The sequence below is a fragment of the Podarcis raffonei genome, chromosome 8, assembly GCF_027172205.1.
Source record: "Podarcis raffonei isolate rPodRaf1 chromosome 8, rPodRaf1.pri, whole genome shotgun sequence".
NCBI classification, from domain to species: Eukaryota; Metazoa; Chordata; class Lepidosauria; order Squamata; family Lacertidae; genus Podarcis; species Podarcis raffonei.
This window is the reverse complement of record NC_070609.1, coordinates 35,506,403-35,525,338: the sequence shown is the minus strand read 5'-3', so window position 1 is coordinate 35,525,338 and position 18,936 is coordinate 35,506,403. Positions and strand designations below refer to the sequence as shown.

At 46.2% G+C, this 18,936-nt stretch overlaps 1 protein-coding gene across 3 annotated transcripts; it reads left to right on the top strand.

Annotated features, from left to right (window-relative positions):
* The first annotated feature begins 268 nt into the window (after positions 1–268).
* On the top strand, positions 269–9,957 carry RRAGC (Ras related GTP binding C). Of its 3 annotated transcripts, none has more exons than XM_053399192.1 (7): positions 270–696; positions 1,419–1,622; positions 2,165–2,364; positions 4,064–4,178; positions 5,790–5,932; positions 6,899–7,119; positions 8,646–9,957. In XM_053399192.1, exons 1-7 carry the CDS (start codon positions 313–315, stop codon positions 8,795–8,797), a joined length of 1,419 nt encoding a protein of 472 aa, XP_053255167.1. In that variant the 5' UTR covers positions 270–312; the 3' UTR covers positions 8,798–9,957. The 3 variants fall into 3 exon arrangements, with proteins under 3 accessions (XP_053255169.1, XP_053255167.1, XP_053255168.1); XM_053399193.1 differs by having other exon boundaries at positions 272–696; positions 6,899–7,047; XM_053399194.1 differs by lacking the exon at positions 1,419–1,622 and having other exon boundaries at positions 269–696.
* The last annotated feature ends 8,979 nt before the right edge of the window (positions 9,958–18,936 follow it).

The following is an 18,936-nucleotide window of genomic DNA, read 5'->3' as shown; positions in this document are numbered from 1 at the left end:
CTTGACAAAACCAGGAAGTCGCCCGGAAGGCGGATCCCAGGTGGGGGTGGGACTAGAAGAAGAAGAAGACGCGCCATTGGGCGAGGCGAGGCCTGCCATCGGATGTCATCAAAGGGCGCCCCTTCCTTACCGGACAGGTAGCTGAAAGCACGGCCCCCGCGCGCCCCCCTCCGGTCACGCACCGCGCTGCCGTTTCATTTTCGGCCAATGGGAATGCCTCTTGCTCCTGCAGGCCAATCGGTGCGCGAGGTGTTGGGAGGTGGGGGCGGGCTCAGGAGCTGTCGGAGTGGGGGGCGCCTTTGGCAGCTCGTGATGGCGGCCCTGCAATTCGGGGCGGCGGCGGGTCCTGGTGCGGTCGAGGAGCCAGCGTCGGGGGCTTTGCCCGGCGGGAGCCTCGGGGCGGCGGCGGCGGCAGCAGCGGCGGCGGCGGATTCCTTCCCGAAGGACTTCGGCTACGGCGCGGAGGACGACGACGACGAGGAGGATGACGAAGAGGACATCGATGGCGGGGCCGAGCTGGGCGGCGGCAGCGGAGGCGGCGGCGGAGGAATCATCGGGGGGCCTGGCGGGAGCGGCGGCGTAGGAGGCGGCGGGGGCAGCAACTGCGGGCTCGGCTCGGGCGGCGGAGACTCCTCCAAGCAGCCTCGGATCTTGCTTATGGGGCTGCGCCGCAGCGGGAAATCGTCGATCCAGAAGGTGCGTAGGGCCTCCCGCCCCCTTCTCCCTGGCGTGGGGTCGTGTCCGGAGCATCGCGGGGGCTTCGGGACAGCGACGAGGGAGGAGATCGAAGTTTAGGGTCGGACTAGGACCTGAGAGGAAACCAGGGTTCAAACTCCTTGAGTGATCTTGGGGGGCCAGTCATTGTCACTCAGCGCAACCTACTTCACAGGGTTGTTGTGGGGATAAAATGGGGAGGGGGAATCATATGTGCCACCTTGAAATCTTTAGAAGAATGGTGGGATATAGTTGGGTGTATTATTATTAACAATAATAATCACTCATGATCGGGGAGGGCAGGGGGACTAATCAGGTGGAGGGAGCCTGCAGGGTATAAGCAAGATCTCTCTTTTCTTCATGCCCAAGTGGAACAAGGTAAGTTCTTACCCTAATAGTCCACCTTTCAACCTGTCATTCCACATCAAGATGTCTACAGGCCTGACATTTCTTTACTGGCTTCTCCTCAAGGTAGCATCATAGTTGGCGGTTCAGGCAAGAGACTTGGGAGAAAGATGCAGCTTCAGGTTCTCAGTCCTGACCCTCACTGAGAAGGGGGGGAGTTGTGCCTCTTGTTATTTTGGAGATAAAATGGATGGGTGGAGGAGATAACAAGGATTCTTGAGTTCCTTAGTAGCAGGAAGGATAGAAATGTAAAACAGCAAAAAAGTAAATAATGGTTGTATGCTCTCTATTGCAAACAGGTGGTGTTCCACAAAATGTCTCCTAATGAAACCTTATTTTTGGAGAGTACCAACAAAATCTATAAAGATGATATTTCAAATAGCTCCTTTGTGAACTTCCAAATATGGGATTTTCCTGGACAAATGGATTTTTTTGATCCAACGTTTGATTATGAGATGATCTTCAGGGGAACTGGAGCCCTCATCTATGTTATTGATGCACAGGTCATTATGAAGCTTCACTTTGGGGAACAGAGTAGGTTGCTCTGTGAGCGGTGGGGAGGATGTATTGGGGATGTTGCAAGCAATGATCCTGAACATAAATTCCAAGTGTTGAAGTAGCTGTAGTCTGTCAGTTGTTCTCTTTTAAACAGTTCACAGCTCAGAGTAGATTACAACCTTTAAAATACTGGTAATGGCAGGAATGACATTGTGTAGGAGCATTACCATATCAGATAGGAATACTACTGAGTAATTTGGGCAGTGAGGTAGAACACAGCTCAAGCAAACAATCCAGCATTTAGAGACCAGTTTGTGGTTGAATTTATCGGTTTCTGTAACAGTATTTTTAGTCTTTGGGATGAGATCTGGTCAAGAATAGAACTATTTTGATTCTGAATTATCCTTGGGATTCTCACAAGGTCTGTTTCTATTATAGTAATTGTAAATTGTAAATATCAACAAGCAGACATCATTATGTTTCTTAGTAATGTATGGCCTGTACATTTAATTCTGACTGAAAAATGCATATTATATTTTGCTTACAGGATGACTACATGGAAGCATTAACCAGGTTGCACATTACAGTCTCAAAAGCTTACAAAATTAATCCAGAAATGAACTTTGAGGTTTTTATTCATAAAGTTGATGGTTTGTCAGATGATCATAAAATAGAAACTCAAAGAGATATTCATCAGAGAGCCAATGATGATCTTGGTGATGCTGGGCTAGAAAAACTTCACCTTAGGTAAGTGGACTTCATTTGGACACAATTTTCTCCCATTTGAGACCAAATCTGGAGAAGCTGCATTTTTGAGGGCTTGTTTAATGCTGGGACCATCACCTGAATAATCAGTTGTTGTTGTTGGCATTCGCTTGTCTCGAGACAATGAAGTGTGCCTACGGGGATGAAGTCAAATCACTGTGCAAGCTTGGGGAGTGTGTATGGAGGTGGTGGGCTGCACAGACGACAGGACCCCGACCCCCCCCCACCTTGCAGATGCTGTCCAAAGAAAAGCAGAACAGGATGTTTGGCACCAACTTGGGTGCAAGAGTTGCAAGGTGTCATCTAACTCCACTTTGGATTTATGTAGGGTTTATTCCTTAGACTTTTCTTCTCCCTCAAGGCATCGCAGGTTTAAGGTCAGAATTTTCCTTCTCCTAGATGGGCTACCTTCCCAGGTTGATGAGCCCCATCTGCCCCTCACTTCCCTCTACAGCACATGCAGGGTGTATGTGGTGTTAGGGGAGGGGTAGTACCTCTGGTGCGGTGCATGTCATGCTTCTTCTGGGGTAGTTTTACCTTTGGTCCTCACCCTGCACTCAGCTCTCACCTGTGTCTCCTAGAAGCTGTCAGCATGCAACAGCAGCCACATCCCAGGAACAACTTTTAACTGGTTGGCTAAACCAAGTGAGGGTAGCCTATGGGTCTCAAATCCTCAGTGAATTAGGGACTTCCCCTGCATGCAAATACTGGCTCTGAGCGGCTAAGACCAATAGTGAGTCTATTGGTCAAGAAGAAGTCAGTTGTTACTTAACTAATAATATGAGTCTTAATCTACACATGAATAAAGAGGTAGCTCTGATGGGGGGGGGGGCATTTGCATAATGTTAGAAGAGGTATTTTCTCTTCCATACAGAAAGGAGAAATATGTATTCCAAGATGGTACTAATCATTTGCAGGTTTTGTGAGTAGTTGTGTTTAAAAATCATTAGTCTCTGTTGATTATTGTTGGCGTCTTCTTAAAAAGTGTACATTCAATTTGACCAGACATTATGGAAATTACAATTTGTGCAAAACGTATTAGCTAGGGTGCTGATAGGGTAGTGGGTCAAGCACATCTAATTCCCATTTTACAACAGTTAACATTGTCTGCAGATGTTGTTCTGGGCCTAAATATGGTGCTCACACTTAGGTTTAAAGCCCTTGATGGCTTGGGCCCCAAATATCCAGGAGAACACCCACTCTCATGTGTAGACCTGTCCATGCCATGAGATCTGCAGATGAGGCCCTCCTACTGGTCCCTATGGGGGAAGGCTCTTTCCAGTAGTGGCCATGCAGCATTCCCTCCCCCCTGAGGTATGTCTGGCCCCTTGATTATATTCTGTATTTCAAGAGAAATGTTTACAAAAAGGGTTGCTCCTTATTGTGTGCAATAAGGAGAGATTGCAAACATATTTAAACTGCTTTTGCTCTTTGTTATCTCCCCCCTCACAGTTTCTTTGAGATGCAAATTAGTCTTGACCTTAAAAGGTATCTTTGGAAGCAATGATCTCATCTCTGAGGGGAACAAAGAGAAAAACAAGAATTTCCAGAGTATGTTAAATGTATTTGAAGCTGTTGAGTGTGGGCCTCCTTGATGCTTCAGTTTTGCTTTCAGTATGCCAAAGCAGCAAATTAAACCTGGAACTGTTCTGATAGCTAATAACAGTGTTCTGCTTTGTAGTTTTTATTTGACCAGCATCTATGATCATTCTATATTTGAAGCCTTCAGCAAGGTGGTACAGAAGCTCATTCCACAGTTGCCAACTTTGGAAAACCTGCTAAATATCTTTATATCAGTAAGTAGGTGTTGTACATGTACTTTAATTGTCATGTTTTTGTACCCTGCCCTGGGAACGTTTAGTGAAGATTAGGCAATGAATGCAATGACTTGTTTTTAAATGTTGCAGTAATGCTTTGTTGGGTTGGTAAGCGTATGAACTTGCTTAGAAGCTCTCATTTGGAAGACATATTGCTAAGAAATAATGAGTAACTGGCATACTTGGTTAGAACTTGGAACTACAGGCTTTTGCTTCAAAAACGTGTGTAGTTCTTTGCGGGCTCCAGCAGTTGGGGACCTCTCAAACCATGATCTATGCTAGACTTCTTCATTACAGCACCTGCAATAGCAGCTTGTGCTCAGTCGAGGCTCTTGAGAGCAAATAGCCTGTTTCTTCAGCTCTAGCCAGTGGCCAGATGTTCAATGGCATCTTAGAGGATGAGATGCTCTCTGCAAAGGGAAGATTTTGAAGGTGGGTTGGAACTCTATAGGCTTATATCCTCCAATGACAGAATAATTGTGTTTATTTATAACAAGACATTTTAATCAGCAAGAAAAAGATTTACGTCCCCTTAAGATTTAAGCTTCTACCTTTGCACTTTATATTTTTTAAAACAAGAGTCTAGTACAGGCTTCATCAGACTTGGCCCTCCAGATGTTTTTGGCCTACAACTCCCAGGATCCCTATCTAGCAGGACCAGTGGTCAGGGATGATGGGAATTGTAGTCTCAAAACATCTGGAGGGCTGTGTAAAAGGGTAAGTTTTTATCCAACCTATTTACATCCCCTCCCCCCAATGTGTATAATAAAACACCAGTGAGATAAAGCAAGTGCTTGTGCAGCATAATAGACTTGGGATTTAGTAGGCCTCCTAAAGGGCACAGCCAATATTTTCCTAAATAGTCGACTGATATCTTCGGAGATGGCAGCAAATGTGGACAAGACATTCCTCAAAGCAGAATCCACTATTAGAGAGTCTTGCTTGTCGCTTTATAAAAAGATAGCCAGTTATTTCTTACCTTCTGAGCATGTTTAGTTGATTCAGGTTCCTAGATTTGAGACTGCAAAATGGACAACAGATGCCCCATCACTACCACTAGTTTGAAAACCAAACTGGTGGTATGGCTGTCAGTTTTGCAACTGGCACAGTGTGCTATTTGAAACACTGGGGGTGGTGTCTTTGAGGTAGGTTTGGTTAATGTGAGGCCACCATCTTCATTTCCTGCAAGAGATAGTGGTGGCTGCTTGGGTGGCTTTGAAAGGAGATCAGACAAATTTCTGGATGTCTGTACTCTGCCTCCACCATTGGAGGTAGTTTGCCTCTGGAAGCCAGTTGCTGAGAGTCTCAAGTGGGAAGAGTATTGCTGCTCTTGAACTCGGGTCCTACCTTTGGGCTTCCCATTGGGGTATCTAGTTAATCACTGTGGAGAACAGGATGCTGGGCCACATGGGATTTGGGCCTGATCCAGCAGCTGTGCTCTTCTTCCTTGCGTTCTTAGAGTGGGGATGAAAGGCCCTATCCTGTCTGACCATCTGCCTTTAGTGAAAAATTAAAACAAGAGTCGCCAGTAAGCTGAGAAATAGTTCAGTATGTGAGACAACCATTTTAACTTGTTTTTTCTTCTTTAAGAATTCTGGTATTGAAAAAGCTTTTCTCTTCGATGTCGTCAGCAAGATCTATATTGCAACGGATAGTTCGCCTGTTGATATGCAGTCATACGAGCTCTGTTGCGACATGATAGATGTAGTCATTGATGTTTCTTGTATATATGGGTAAGTACCATGTGGTGCTTCTGTGGCATTTCAGAGAATCTTAAAGTAGCTTAGAGGGAAATCCGTTGTCAAATGTCATGAGAAAATGAAAACCTAGCATTGAGGAAGCTCTGGCTTTTGGAATATTGGATGTGAAACTAAAACACATTTTCTGTATGATTTTGTTGCTAGTAAGGAGGGGTACTAGAAATTGCAGTGTCTGTTTTGAGTGAGTGATGAAAAGTAGGAAGGTGTTTTGGATGGCTTCATGTGTAAATATTTTTCTGTATTTATGATACTGAGACATTTTAATATATTCATTTGTAATGAATAATGAGGAAAACCTTTTGTATGCTGCCCATTCACATTATGCATCTTACAATCAGCTCCAACTCTTTTCCGTACTATTGCTAAACCTACTATTCCACACCCACACCCACCCCAGTCCCATACTTATGCATCTTATATGCCTAAATTTAGAACCCCCCCCCCCAATTGAACTTCATTTTGTTTTGGCCCTTTTATCAAGGTTGCTTTGAATTTTCTTCTGGCCTTTGGAGGTGTTAGCTGTCCTCCCAGTCTTGCATAGTTTGCAAATCTGATCAGAATTCCTTTCACCCTCCATCTAATTCAGTGGAGAGGACCAGACCCAGAGTAGGGGCCTGCACTACCCCATTCCAAAACTTCTCTCCAGTTTGATGAGGAGCTGTTGGTGAGCATTTTCCTTTTGGCTAGTTTTACAACCAGCTGTGAATCCCTCAGCTGTGAATCTTCAGTCCTGCATTTAGCTAGCTTCTTCATCAGAATATCCTGGTACATTGTTAAATGCTTTGCTGAACTCAAGAGAAACGGTGTCCACAAGATTCTCACAATCCTCATTGCTGCTTAATGCCTCAGTCCAGTATTCAATTACTGTTAAAATGCTGCCTCAAAGTCCTTAGCTAATTGTGTGCCCTGAACAGTCCCTTCTGTCTCAAACAACCGTAGGCTCAAGGAGGATGGGAGCGGCAGTGCCTACGACAAGGAGTCCATGGCCATCATCAAGCTCAACAACACAACTGTGCTGTATTTAAAAGAAGTGACCAAGTTTCTGGCCTTGGTGTGCATCCTTAGAGAAGAAAGCTTTGAACGCAAAGGTGAGGAAGAAGATTGGTGTGTCCCGCGATTGAGTGCCAGGGCTCCAGCTTCTATGGGGTTGCACAAATCTGGTAATTGCAATTTGTGAAGAGTTGATCCTTGTGAGCTGCACTCACCAAAATCCCCTTGGGGCAAGTTTTCAAGTCTTCTCATTAGTCTTCTGCAACCTTGTTTATTTACAGTATTTATAGCCTAGAGTGGGGTAAAAAAGGTAAAGGGACCCCTGACTGTTAGGTCCAGTCGTGGACGACTCTGGGGTTGCAGCTCGCTTTACTGGCCGAGGGAGCCGGCGTATAGCTTCCGGGTTATGTGGCCAGCATGACTAAGCCGCTTTTGGTGAACCAGAGCAGCACACAGAAACGCTGTTTACCTTCCCGCCGGAGCGGTACCTATTTATCTACTTGCACTTTGATGTGCTTTTGAACTGCTAGGTTGGCAGGAGCTGGGACGGAGCAACAGGAGCCCACCCCATCGTGGGGATTCGAACCACCGACCTTCCAATCGGCAAGCCCAAGAGGCTCAGTGGTTTAGACCACTGCGCCACCTGCGTCCCTCAGAGTGGTGTACAAGGAAATAAAAATAAAGAGAAACAATATACAAAATTATATAAGCAGAATCAATAAACAACTAAACAATCTATCATAAGGTACACAGGCAAAAGTTTTATGGTGCCAGTCCTCAAGTGGGAGCTGAGTAGTTTGTGCATGGGCTTGTGGTGCCAGTCTGGAAGAAGGGGAAAAGGGCTGCAAAGATTCAAGCAAAGGGCAGCAAGCCTAGGAGGGTGCTAAGAGCCTCCTTATGGTAGCATTCCGGAAAAGTTCCTTCTGCATGATGTGTTTTCAGTGCAATGTAAAACTTGGTTGGAGGCTGTTGTTTTTTTGTGTCCCTTGCATCAACTAGCTTGTGCTATTTGATGCCCTCCTTAGTGCTGCCCTCCTCATCTCTGCCTAGTGCTCCAGGGCCTCTGGAGTCACATACTCTGCCATAGACTCAACCTATATTCATTTTTCCAGGCTGGCTAACTCCAAAATCCATTTTGGATGACTTCCCCGCTTCTAAAACCATGTTGCAGATCAAGGGCCCGTTTCTACATTTATCCTGCCCCAGTTATTCTTACTAAAGAAGCTCAGGTTTGGGCTTCCATCCAACTGAATCTTTATTTGCCATGCAATCTTTGCTGCTTGGATCCAAACCCTGAAGCAGCACGAGTGTCTGCCTGAGCATGTAAAGTTGCTCATCCTCCTGGGTTGTTGAGTTGTGTTTTGTGTTGTTGTAGCTATTTGTGTCTTGACCAGATAGGCAGCCTGAGATGCTGGAAGAGCAGGGCCCCTTTCTAACATGCCTGGATACTGTCAGGCATGTTAAAACAAGAATAAGCATGTTTAGTCAACTGTGTTTTGGAATGCATTTGGCAGAAATTGTGATGCAGCTGTAGAGCTTCTGTCTGCTGCTGTGCAGAACAGCTGGGTCAAGGGTTTACACCCAGAATGAATGGCAGAGGGTGCTGAGGGTCTTCTGGTAAGTCAGGCTCCCAGATGAGGTTGTGCTTTGCCTTCTCTCGATTGTCACCTGTGGTTTGTTTCTCTTGCTCTCCCAGGTTTAATAGACTACAATTTCCACTGCTTCCGCAAGGCCATCCACGAGGTCTTTGAAGTGGGCATTTCCTCCCACCGATCCTGCAACCATCAAGCAAACATCCCTGGTCTAAAAGCAGTGACTCATAACGGCACTCCTAGAAATGTCGTCTAGCGGAGGGGACCCAAGGCGGGTGGCCAAGTGTTCCCTGCTCCATGTCCGTGTGTTGGGGATGGACAGCACAGAGAACTGGCTCCATACATTCCTGTGTGCGCATTCTGGAAGAGACGGGACTTTGCCTTGTGGAGCTGCAATCGTGGCAGGCGTGGCACAACTGAAATGGCCTGGAAGTGGGGATGCTTCCTCCCCCGCTTCGACATCTCCCTCGATACAAAACAGGGCGTGGATGATTCCGGAACTGAGCTGTTTTGACACTCGGCATTCCTTGTGTTTTTTTAAACATGCGTAGTGTTAGTGCATTTGCGTTTCAAAGAAATTGGCGTTCGTAAACTCAAACATGACAGCTTGTAGTTTAGTTTAGCGCCATTTCAAACATTCCATCCTTTGAGTTTTATCATATCCTATTGCGGTTAACCCCTTTAAAAAATTCCATCTTCTGTGAAATGAATGTGATGCCAAGTGGTGCCATTTCCCTCTGCAGACCCACTGAGCGCAAAGCTCTCTTTTTATTGGAGAACAGGATAAAAGACAAGAATTGGCAACCTTAACTTTGTCGCTCGAAACTGGTTTAGAATATGCTCGTCTTGCATTCTCAAGCTTGTTGGCAGGCCACTTAACAATTTGCTGCAGCAGTTCCTGTACTTGTCCTTGAAGATGCTTTTTGTAGTAAATGATTCAAATTCTGCCCAGTTGTGGCTAATGTGTTTGGATTTAAGTGCGTTTTCCATTTTTTGAAGCTATGCTTCAATTGCATAACAGGTTAGTTTTTGTAAAATATGGTGTGCAACTGAACTCTGGTTGCTAGAATTCTCTGTAGCTGCTCACCAGGCAAGGAAGTGCCTTTACCTCAAGGTCAGGAAGAAAGAAAGGCCTCCCTGAACTCCATATTCTGCACATATTCCATTGGATGGAAGCTCCCTTCCAACTCGTGTGTGGACCTTCCCTTGTGGCCTCGTGCACATCAGACAACGCTTGTATATTCCCAAGCCATGGAACCTTTTCTCTCCTCAGATGTCAATGTGGACGCGCCAAAGTTTTAACGGTGGCTGGTGTTGACAGCAGCCGACTGTGTCCTTGCACTGTTCGGGAGGCGGGTGGCTCTTGTGGGATTCACTTCTCAGTAGTCCGCATTAATAAAATGCATTTTATCTTGACAGCTGTTTTCTCAGTTAAGTGCATGTGTGAATTGTTGGTTTTGGTGCCCATGCATGGACAGGGCGTTGCAGGTTCGTACGTTATTCCTGATGAATTAATTGGATAGTTGTAGCTGCTGACAGATGCCCTGCAGAAGCTATGCCTTCTGCTTTGCAACACTTGTAAGTGTGCTCCATGCCAAAAAATGGTGGCAATTGCTTTTTCCCTCATTAATACTGTGTCACTTCAACTACACTCTGGATGTTTTGAAATTTGAAAATCTATGGAGAGTACAGTGATTTTCTGAACAGTTTTTGGCACTTTCAGAGCTTGGAAGTCTTTCCTCAAAGAACTCAGCAGAAAGGCAGGAGGTGTGGTGCTGATCAGGAAAAAGTGAATTTAGAGGCCTTGAGCAGCTGCATAATGATCTTTGCTTGGTCAGACCCAGGTCCGTCTGCTTTACTACTGAAGTGTAAGCTATCCCCTGAGCTTTGCGTCCATTGTGCTTGGTACTCGCAAGCATGAAGCTTCCCTTTTGGCCAGTAGGATTAATAGCACTCTCCTTCATGATCCTTCCTGAGAAAAAACCCAGTAAGCTGGCAACAAGTGAATTAGGTGGCAAGGAAGAAAGGATTGTGTGGTTCACGTGATAGATTATCTCCATAGCACACTACTTTATACAGACGTGTTTAAAGCCAAGCAAGTATTTTTTTTTTAATGAATAGAAAACACTTAAGTATTTCTGCAAGCTCTGTTTTCCTAAAGATTCTCTGCATCACATCACATTAGATTAGCCTCTAATTTGTATGCACCTTTCCACAAAATAAAATGTGCTCAAAGTAGCTTGTGGTACACAGAAAGTAAAAACTAGATCTTTGAGGACTGGCCTAAGCGGAATTAGGTGAATTCATTGTACTGAAATAGCTAATAGCCATGGTATGTTGCTGGAACTGCCAAATACTGTAGTGATAGCCCTTGGATGAAGAGCAGTATAGCTATATTGTGAAGAGCTGTTTGACAGTGGAACTGTCTCCCTTGGAAGATGGTGGCCTCTCCTTCCTTGGAGGGTTTTAAGCAGAGGTTGGATGGCCATCCGTCAGGGATTATTGAGCAGGGATTCCTGCATTGCAGGGGATTGGACTAGATGACCCTTGGGATCTCTTCCAACTCTACAGTTCTATGATGGGAATATGCCCTCCAGTCCCAGGTGCTTGGGTTAAACAGGAAATGGTTATCCATCCCAGCTTGTGAGCTTTCCATTTACCCCAAGCAGGGACCTTGATGGCACACATCTGTTCTGCAGGTGGGCCTCCAACTCAAGCAGCCCCTACCGCTTCCATGCTTGCAGGAGGGGAAGAGCACCTGTCTCTCCTGCAAGCACCTGACACCTTCCTTGCACTACACAGTGTAAGGGAAGGGCATCATTTAGGCAAGCAGAAGAATCCACTTCCTGTGGAAGAGCACAACCTTGTTACTGGATGCTTCTTGCCCACCACCTTTCTCTGGGGACAGGGATGGTGGATGGGAAGCATTCTGCCAAATGTCTGCAACCTCTCTGAGTGAGGTTATTGCATTATTGCAGGCCTTAGAGGCTGACCTTTGGGCGAACTTAGGCAGCTTAGCAAAAAGAGACTTGGCCACCTGTCGGACAGGTATGTGCAGGGTGTGTTTAGGTCCCAGAGACTCAGGTGATATAAGGCTGGAAGGTAAGCGTGTTGGGAAATGGATTTCCCCATTCAAGGAAACTGGGTGTAGGGTTTGCTGCAAGGTCGTTGTGGGAAGAGGCATGTATGTGGCATCCCATGATTAGGAAGAAGGCAGAGCCCAGCAAGCACGTATTCTCTTCCCCTGACTTGGCACTTGTAAGATTGGCTGCCCTCCTAAATACAGTGGTACCTCAGCTTAAGAACTTACTTCGTTCTGGAGGTCTGTTCTTAACCTGAAACTGTTCTCAACCTGAAGCGCCACTTTAGCTAATGGGGCCTCCTGCTGCTGCTGTGCTGCCGCTGCACAATTTCTGTTCTCATCCTGAAGCAAAGTTCTTAACCCGAGGTAATATTTCTGGGTTAGCAGAGTCTGTAACCTGAAGCGTATGTAACCTGAAGTGTATGTAACCCGAGGTACCACTGTATTTTTATGTTTGTAAACTCAGTAATTGAGGATTTTACCTTAATGCTCCCATGAAATGCCACAGGGCTCGAAAAGAAGCACACAGTAGTACCTCGGGTTACAGACGCTTCAGGTTACAGACTCCGCTAACCCAGAAATAGTACCTCGGGTTAAGAACTTTGCTTCAGGATGAGAACAGAAATCATGCAGTAGCGGTGTGGCGGCAGCAGGCGGCCCCATTAGTTAAAGTGGTGCTTCAGTTAAGAACAGTTTCAGGTTAAGAACAGACCTCCAGAACGAATTAAGTACTTAACCTGAGGTACCACTGTAAAACTTTAGTGTTCCATAAGATGAAATACACACTACAGAAAAATAGTAAGAATGCTGTCCTACATTCAGCTTATGGTATGGTTTATATGAGTTTTTATTGCTCTAAACCATTTGGTATATTTTTATGATAATAGTGGTATTCAAATATTTTAATAAATAGATAATTGCACTCACCATATGCAGACACTCCATAGAAACTCATGCATATCTCCCCCTCCCCATATCCTTCACATATACACAACTACACACATACATCTCACCTTCTCTCACACCACATTTTCTCTTCTTTCTTTCTTTCTTTCTTTCTTTCTTTCTTTCACACACAGCACAGATGTGTGGGTCTTCCTAAGTGCATCTCTTCTTCCCCACCCTCATATATATCTACATTTCTCTCACATGCAGAGACAGATCTCTCTCTGTGTGTCTCACACAAACCACCCATACAAACATCACTCAATCACTCAAGTCTCAATCAATCAATGGCCTGGATTCTGCTTCAGCCAAGAGTTGGACAAGAGTGGTTCCTTTGCAGCAGCAGCAGCTGGGACTGATCTTGATAGAGCCCCCTTGGCTCTCTGGGCTGCAGAGTGGTCTGGCGAGGTCGGCACAAGGCAGTTTCCGAACCAGAGATTGCTCTGGGGCTCGCCCCAATAATCAACTCCTTCCCCAATAACTTTTGCAGGCAGTTGGTTAGATCTAGCACTTGGGCCCCACACTTCCAATGCGACCTTTCTAGTCACCCAGGCCTTTTTAAACAACTTCGGTTTCCATTTCCATCTGGGCCTTTCAAACACTGTTTTGTGTGTTAATTGGTGGTTTTATTTTATATCGTATTTTTTGTTTCTTTTTGTAAGCATCTCTGAGAAAATCTATGGGTTGGCTCTGGCTATAGCTCAGTGAGCAGAGCATGAGACTCTTAATTCTCAAGGTTGTGGGTTCAAGCTCCACATTGTGCAAAAGATGGCTGCATTTCAGGGGGTTGGACTAGATTACCCTTGTTGTCCCTTCCAACTCTACAATTCTATGATTCTTCTGTATGCAGTAAATAAATGTGACCAGCTTAGTCCGGTATATTTCGGGAACCACCTAAATCTGGGTGGCTGCCAGGGTGAGGAAGAAATCTTGTTTCTGCTACTCACCCACAAGGTGGCAATGCTGCTCCATGTCTGTGTCTTGAGCCGACAGGCTCATTCCAAGGCAGAAAGGAGCGTTTCCTGGCTGATACCCTGGTCGTCCTTTGCTCAGCTGCTGATGATCAAAGCCTTGATTGGAGGGTTACACCAGAGGCTGCTCTGCTTGCTGCGCTGGGAGAGGTGCTTGCCTGCCCCCTCACTTTTGGCACCTGTTTGGGGGACCCCTTCCGACTTGTGTCTGGAACTCCTGTGGGCCTGACAACATCCCACATGGGGTGGGTTCCCGTTTGCGTGAGACCTGACTCGCTCCGGTGGCATAAAAAGGCTGAGGGACAGCTGGAAAGGGTTCCACAACAGTCCAGGGATGGGTAACAAAGCCAATTGACGGGTGTGAGTGGCTCTTTTGACGAGTTGATGTGAAGTGTTAGGTTTCAACCTTTCTGGAAGCACAAGCAGAGGTGGGGTTTTCCTTCAGAACAAAAGTGCTCAGGCCTGGCTAAGTTGGTTCTGCAGGCAGAGAGAGTCCAGAGCTTTCACCCTCCCACCATCCCAGAAATTGCCCAAGGGGTTGCCCACATGTCAACAAGGCTTTCTTTTAGCTGCACTCAGCAGAAATCTTCTAGGGTCACTTTGGCCCAGGCAAATGCTTCACATTTTACATACATTGTTGGCATCAGCTTAGTAAGATAAACGCTGGTGGCTGAGGCAAAGGGCAGCTTTGCAAAGCTACATGGTCCCTTCATGGGGAGATTATTTAGATAGCAAAGCCCAATGCAGCAGGACCAGTTTGGCACTTGGCCTGAATTCTCCAGTGTTTTGCTCTCTACTGCAGTGTTGGGGGCTCTTGGGGTCCCCCCACAATAGAATCTACTGCAGGAGCCCTTTGGGCTTCTTGACCTCCCTTAATCATTGAGGCAGACTGTGGGTGCCCTGGTGTGTTACCGGAGTGATTCTCTAGCCGCTCCCAGCTTCCTTCTGGCCGGGGCTCCTGGCTCAGTGCTAGAACTCTTCCTCAACATCCTTGACCTTGGCTCTTGTTTTGCAGGAGAGGTCCTTGGCTTGCCTCTTCTACTTGGAAGGCATTTGAGCAGCAAGACTCATTGGCATGTTTGAAATGTGTGGGTCTTCCCAGAGTCGGGTAAAGATCACAAGTTGTTGAAAATATTGCTTTTGGGAGTGTGTTTATTTTTAAACACCTCTTGTTTTGATTGCCTCCTGTTGAGGGTTTCTCTTGCTTAGGGTGCTGCTCTTCCAAACTTAGGTGGGATTGTGTGACAGTCTGCTTCAGTCCTTCTCTGTCGCGTTGCAGTTTGGCTGCAAATCCAAGCCTAGCCGGATGGTAGCTTTCTGGTATGTCTCTGCATGCTGAGTCGGTTCTGCCCATTGGCCTCTGTCGTGGTGCCAACAGTTAGTTGAGATGTACTTTTTTTAAACACCCCAATTTCATCATTTCACAGAAGGAGCGATCGATAATTCTCAAGTTAACAGTTCTTGTTTAAAGCTCTGCCCCTGCTGTGCAATGAAAGCAGGCAACTTCCCTTGGCTCAAAACGGCTGTGATGTTAATGCCCTGGTTTTGTGTCAGTTGAGGGCAAATTACCCTTCCATTTCTCGCCATGAGTCATCCTGTCATTACGTGTTAGGCACTTACTGTACCTCCACTACAATGCAATTTAGATCCAATAAAAATTGTGACAGAGTTTTTATCCACTTCATTAAGCTACTAATTTCTTGTAAAAATGTACATTAATCTTTTTTTATAGCTTCATGCAGAGTGGCACATTTCAAGTCCATAACATTGATTAGGTCCTGCCTTGGAATAATTTTCATGGTGCTTTAAAAAATGTAAATGAAGTTGCTATAATTTAATTTTCCAATATAGTTATGACAGTATTGATCTTGGAGAGGAAATATTGGTTCCATTAAAAAGCCAAACAAATGAATTATTGCTAAATATGTTTAGAAATGCAGACTGCTGGAAGGGGCTTCCTTAGGGTTTATTACAGTTATGGTGGACCATCTCTGTAGAGCGCATGCCATCAGTGGCCGGGCACCTTCTGAAGCTGACTGCTGCTGCTTTAACTCCCAAGTTATTTTAAGTGTGCTAAGTTTTAAATCCAAGTGAGAGCAAACTGGATTTCTGCCTCGCCCTCTGCTTCCTGCACTCAGTTCTGGGATTCAGGTAGGGCATCAGGCTAGCTGTAGCCAAGGCAGGCTGGGAATCCAAAGGAGGGGCCTGATCCTGCTTGCGCCATAGAGATTTTACATGGTTCTACCTTAGGACGGCGAAACCGAGGACTGCCTCAACAGCAAAACCAATTAAATGAAATGTGTGGTGACTGTCAGATTTCCATTAACCCGCATGCTGGAGCTTCATCCCTCTTGCTCGCTGGGTGTCTCTGCTCACTTGTGCTGCTGCTACTTCCCTTCCCTTGACACCCCTGCCTCCACCCCATGCAAATGGCTCAGAGGACCCAAGGGATGGCGCCACTGAACAGCAGAAGAGGACAAAGGGGTTGGATCTACTTGCCTAAGGAGAATGCCAAAGAACCATGGACTTGCCCTTCTCGTTGATAGGTTTTTCATCCGTTCTCCGAATCCCGGCAGCCTGATTTGTGTTCACTTTAAATTGTTTGCCAGTCTTGCAAATATTACTTAAGACTGTGTGTGCTTTATGAGTTTTTAAACAGTCAATACTGCACTTTGCCTTCCTGCGGGGCCATGGAGCAGGCGCCTCTTTTTAATGCAGCTGAGGGGCCCTGGGAAGAAGACTGATGTTTGCTGTGATCCTGAGGGGTGTTCTGTGTCCTGGGCTGGAAATCCAAACCAGCCATGGACAGAAACCAGGGGGAAATGGCTCTCTTCTTTTAAAGCATTGCTTAAGAAGAAGAAGAGGAGTTTGGATTTGATATCCCGCTTTATCACTACCCTAAGGAGTCTCAAAGCAGCTAACATTCTCTTTTCCCTTCCTCCCCCACAACAAACACTCTGTGAGGTGAGTGGGGCTGAGAGACTTCAAAGAAGTGTGACTGGCCCAGGGTCACCCAGCAGCTGCATGTGGAGGAGCAGAGACGCGAACCCGGTTCCCCAGATTACGAGTCTACCGCTCTTAACCACTACTCCACACTGGCTCTCTACACCACTTAACACTCCTGAGTTTAAAATTACACATGGGGGGTGAGGGGTGGGGGAGACTGTGAAGGTGATTCCAACAGTGGGAGAGGGGTGGTTGAATGCTTTCCCTTTGGGTTGCTTTTTGTGGTTAAAATGGTACCCCCCACTCACAAGACTCTCCGTAATTTATTTTCCTGGAGAGGTGTGAAAAGAAGTAATGATTTGTTCCCTCTAGCACTCCTCTCGGGATCGCCTTTGCTTCTCCCTGTCCCCCACCCCCTGTGCCCCCCCACCTCCCACCATCTTGGATCACAGAGGATGGGCTGTGCCTTCCTCCAGGCTCAGCACGCATGATTCTCTGTCCCACCCTCAGACAACCAGGACTGACTTGGCAGGGCTGATGAGGGAAGCTACAGAAACACACACACACAGAGGGAATATGATGGACTTTGCCTTGAGTGACAGGGCGTTTTAAAAGTAAATGAGCCCCTAAGTTAGAAAGAGCATGGACCCTTGTCTCCTCTCTTTTGTTTCTGGATCAGCAGGGGCCCAGTCGCAGCTGCATTAACATCCTGGGAGATTCCCTTGTTTTTTACTGGCAGCGGCTGCTGCCACAGAAAAAGCCCCAAGCAAGAGCTGCCTCTTTAAGCCAAGGGGGGAGTCAGATGCTGCCTTGAGGCCTCCTGTGCACAGAGAAGATATGGTGTGGCAGCCACTTGACCTCATGGCTCAGTCCTTAGGAAGCAGCAGTAGCAGCTTGGAGCAAATGGGCATGACTCACGAGAGAGCCCAGCAGTTTGTTTTAGGACTTAATTTGCTCATAAGTGATCTGGGGTTGGGGGTGAGCAGGCCTCAGTAGAGGCGAAACCTGAGCTCCTCAAGGAGCTCTAGTGTAGGTGAAATGGTAGCAAAATGACAGCAGGGCAAAAACTCTTGGCTCCGGGAAGGACCATTGCAGCTCAGTGGCAGAGCACCTGCTTTGCATGCAAAAGGGCTCAGGTGCCTCTAGGTAGGGCTGAAACCTTGGGGAGCTGCCGCTGCAGCCGCCACCAGTCAATGCAGACAGTACCAATTAGTCTCATTCAGTATAAGGCAACTTCTGCATTCCTAGCATTGCATAGACAGTGATAGGGACTCGTCGGTTATTTGCCAGGAAAAAGAACTTATCAAAACATCACTGCAGTATGCAGCAGTGCGTAAGAGTCAAGTTCCATTAAAAAAACCCACATTTATAATAAATACATGGAATCTGAGTGTTATAATAAATACAACACCCTTCAACAATGCTTCTGGGACAGTTTCCAAGAACCTTGATAACATTTTGCTTTGATTTTTCTTTTTTTAAAAAAAGCTACATCATGCTGCATTAAAAAGCCTGAGGCCACTTTTGCCTGTTGCTGAAAGTACAGTGTTGGTGCCAGGCGGGTCTCCTTAGGAAGGGAATTTCACAAATGGGAAGACTGGCCAACACTGCCTGCCTTCCTTATCTCTGATGGCTGGAGCACTTGGAGGGAGGTCCTCTGGAGATCACCTCACTGTGCAGGCAGGTTGGTTGGTGCTCCTTCAGGTAAATAATCAATGACACAGACCGGCCATTTCCCCTTGTTGGATGAGCAGAATCACTCTAGTGAATTGTATTTGCCATTTCACCACCCATTAATTCAGTTTGGAGAGGTCCTTCTGGAGCTCCTCCGTATTATTATTATTATTGTTTTATTTTAACAACCCTGAACAATTCAGTATCATCAGCAATCTTGACCACCTCACTGTTCACCCCCTGCTCTAGATCATTGACAAACAACTTAAAAAGCATGAGTCCCATTACCGATCCTTGGAGGACTGTCAATTTATTCTTGTTTCCTGTTTCTTAATCAGTAACTGATCCATAAAACGACTTATCCTCTTTTCCCATGACTGCCAACATGGGTGTAGTCAGGATTTTTGTTAGCGGGATTGGGGTGGGGGGCAGGACCTACATGATTGGTCAGTTAGTTAAGTATTTCTATTGTTTTATTTGATGGGGGGGCAGCTGCTTGTTTTGTGCAGGTGGCCCTCTAGGGGTCAGTATCCTCCGTGTGCCAGAGAGCATCGCTCAAAATCCCAGAGCACCACGTCCTCATTTTATCAAGCCAAGAAGACCAGGTAATGGGAGAAGCACTTGAGTCAGGAGGCTTCCTTCTTAATTTTTCTCTCTCTCAAGCTTCTCTTTCCCTCGTTTTCTCTCTCTGCATGTCCCTCAGCATCTTCTCCATCTGCCCCCATTTCCCCCTCCCAGAAAAACCCTTTCGGAGTTGAGGACCAAACTGCAATAATA

Bases quoted from the DNA above. Each gene is read 5' to 3' on its own strand.
- RRAGC (XM_053399192.1), top strand. From the start codon at position 313: ATGGCGGCCCTGCAATTCGGGGCGGCGGCGGGTCCTGGTGCGGTCGAG. The intron at 1,623-2,164 runs GTCATTATGAAG...TTTTGCTTACAG, and splicing joins TCTATGTTATTGATGCACAG to GATGACTACATGGAAGCATT. The intron at 2,365-4,063 runs GTAAGTGGACTT...TCTGCTTTGTAG, and splicing joins CTAGAAAAACTTCACCTTAG to TTTTTATTTGACCAGCATCT.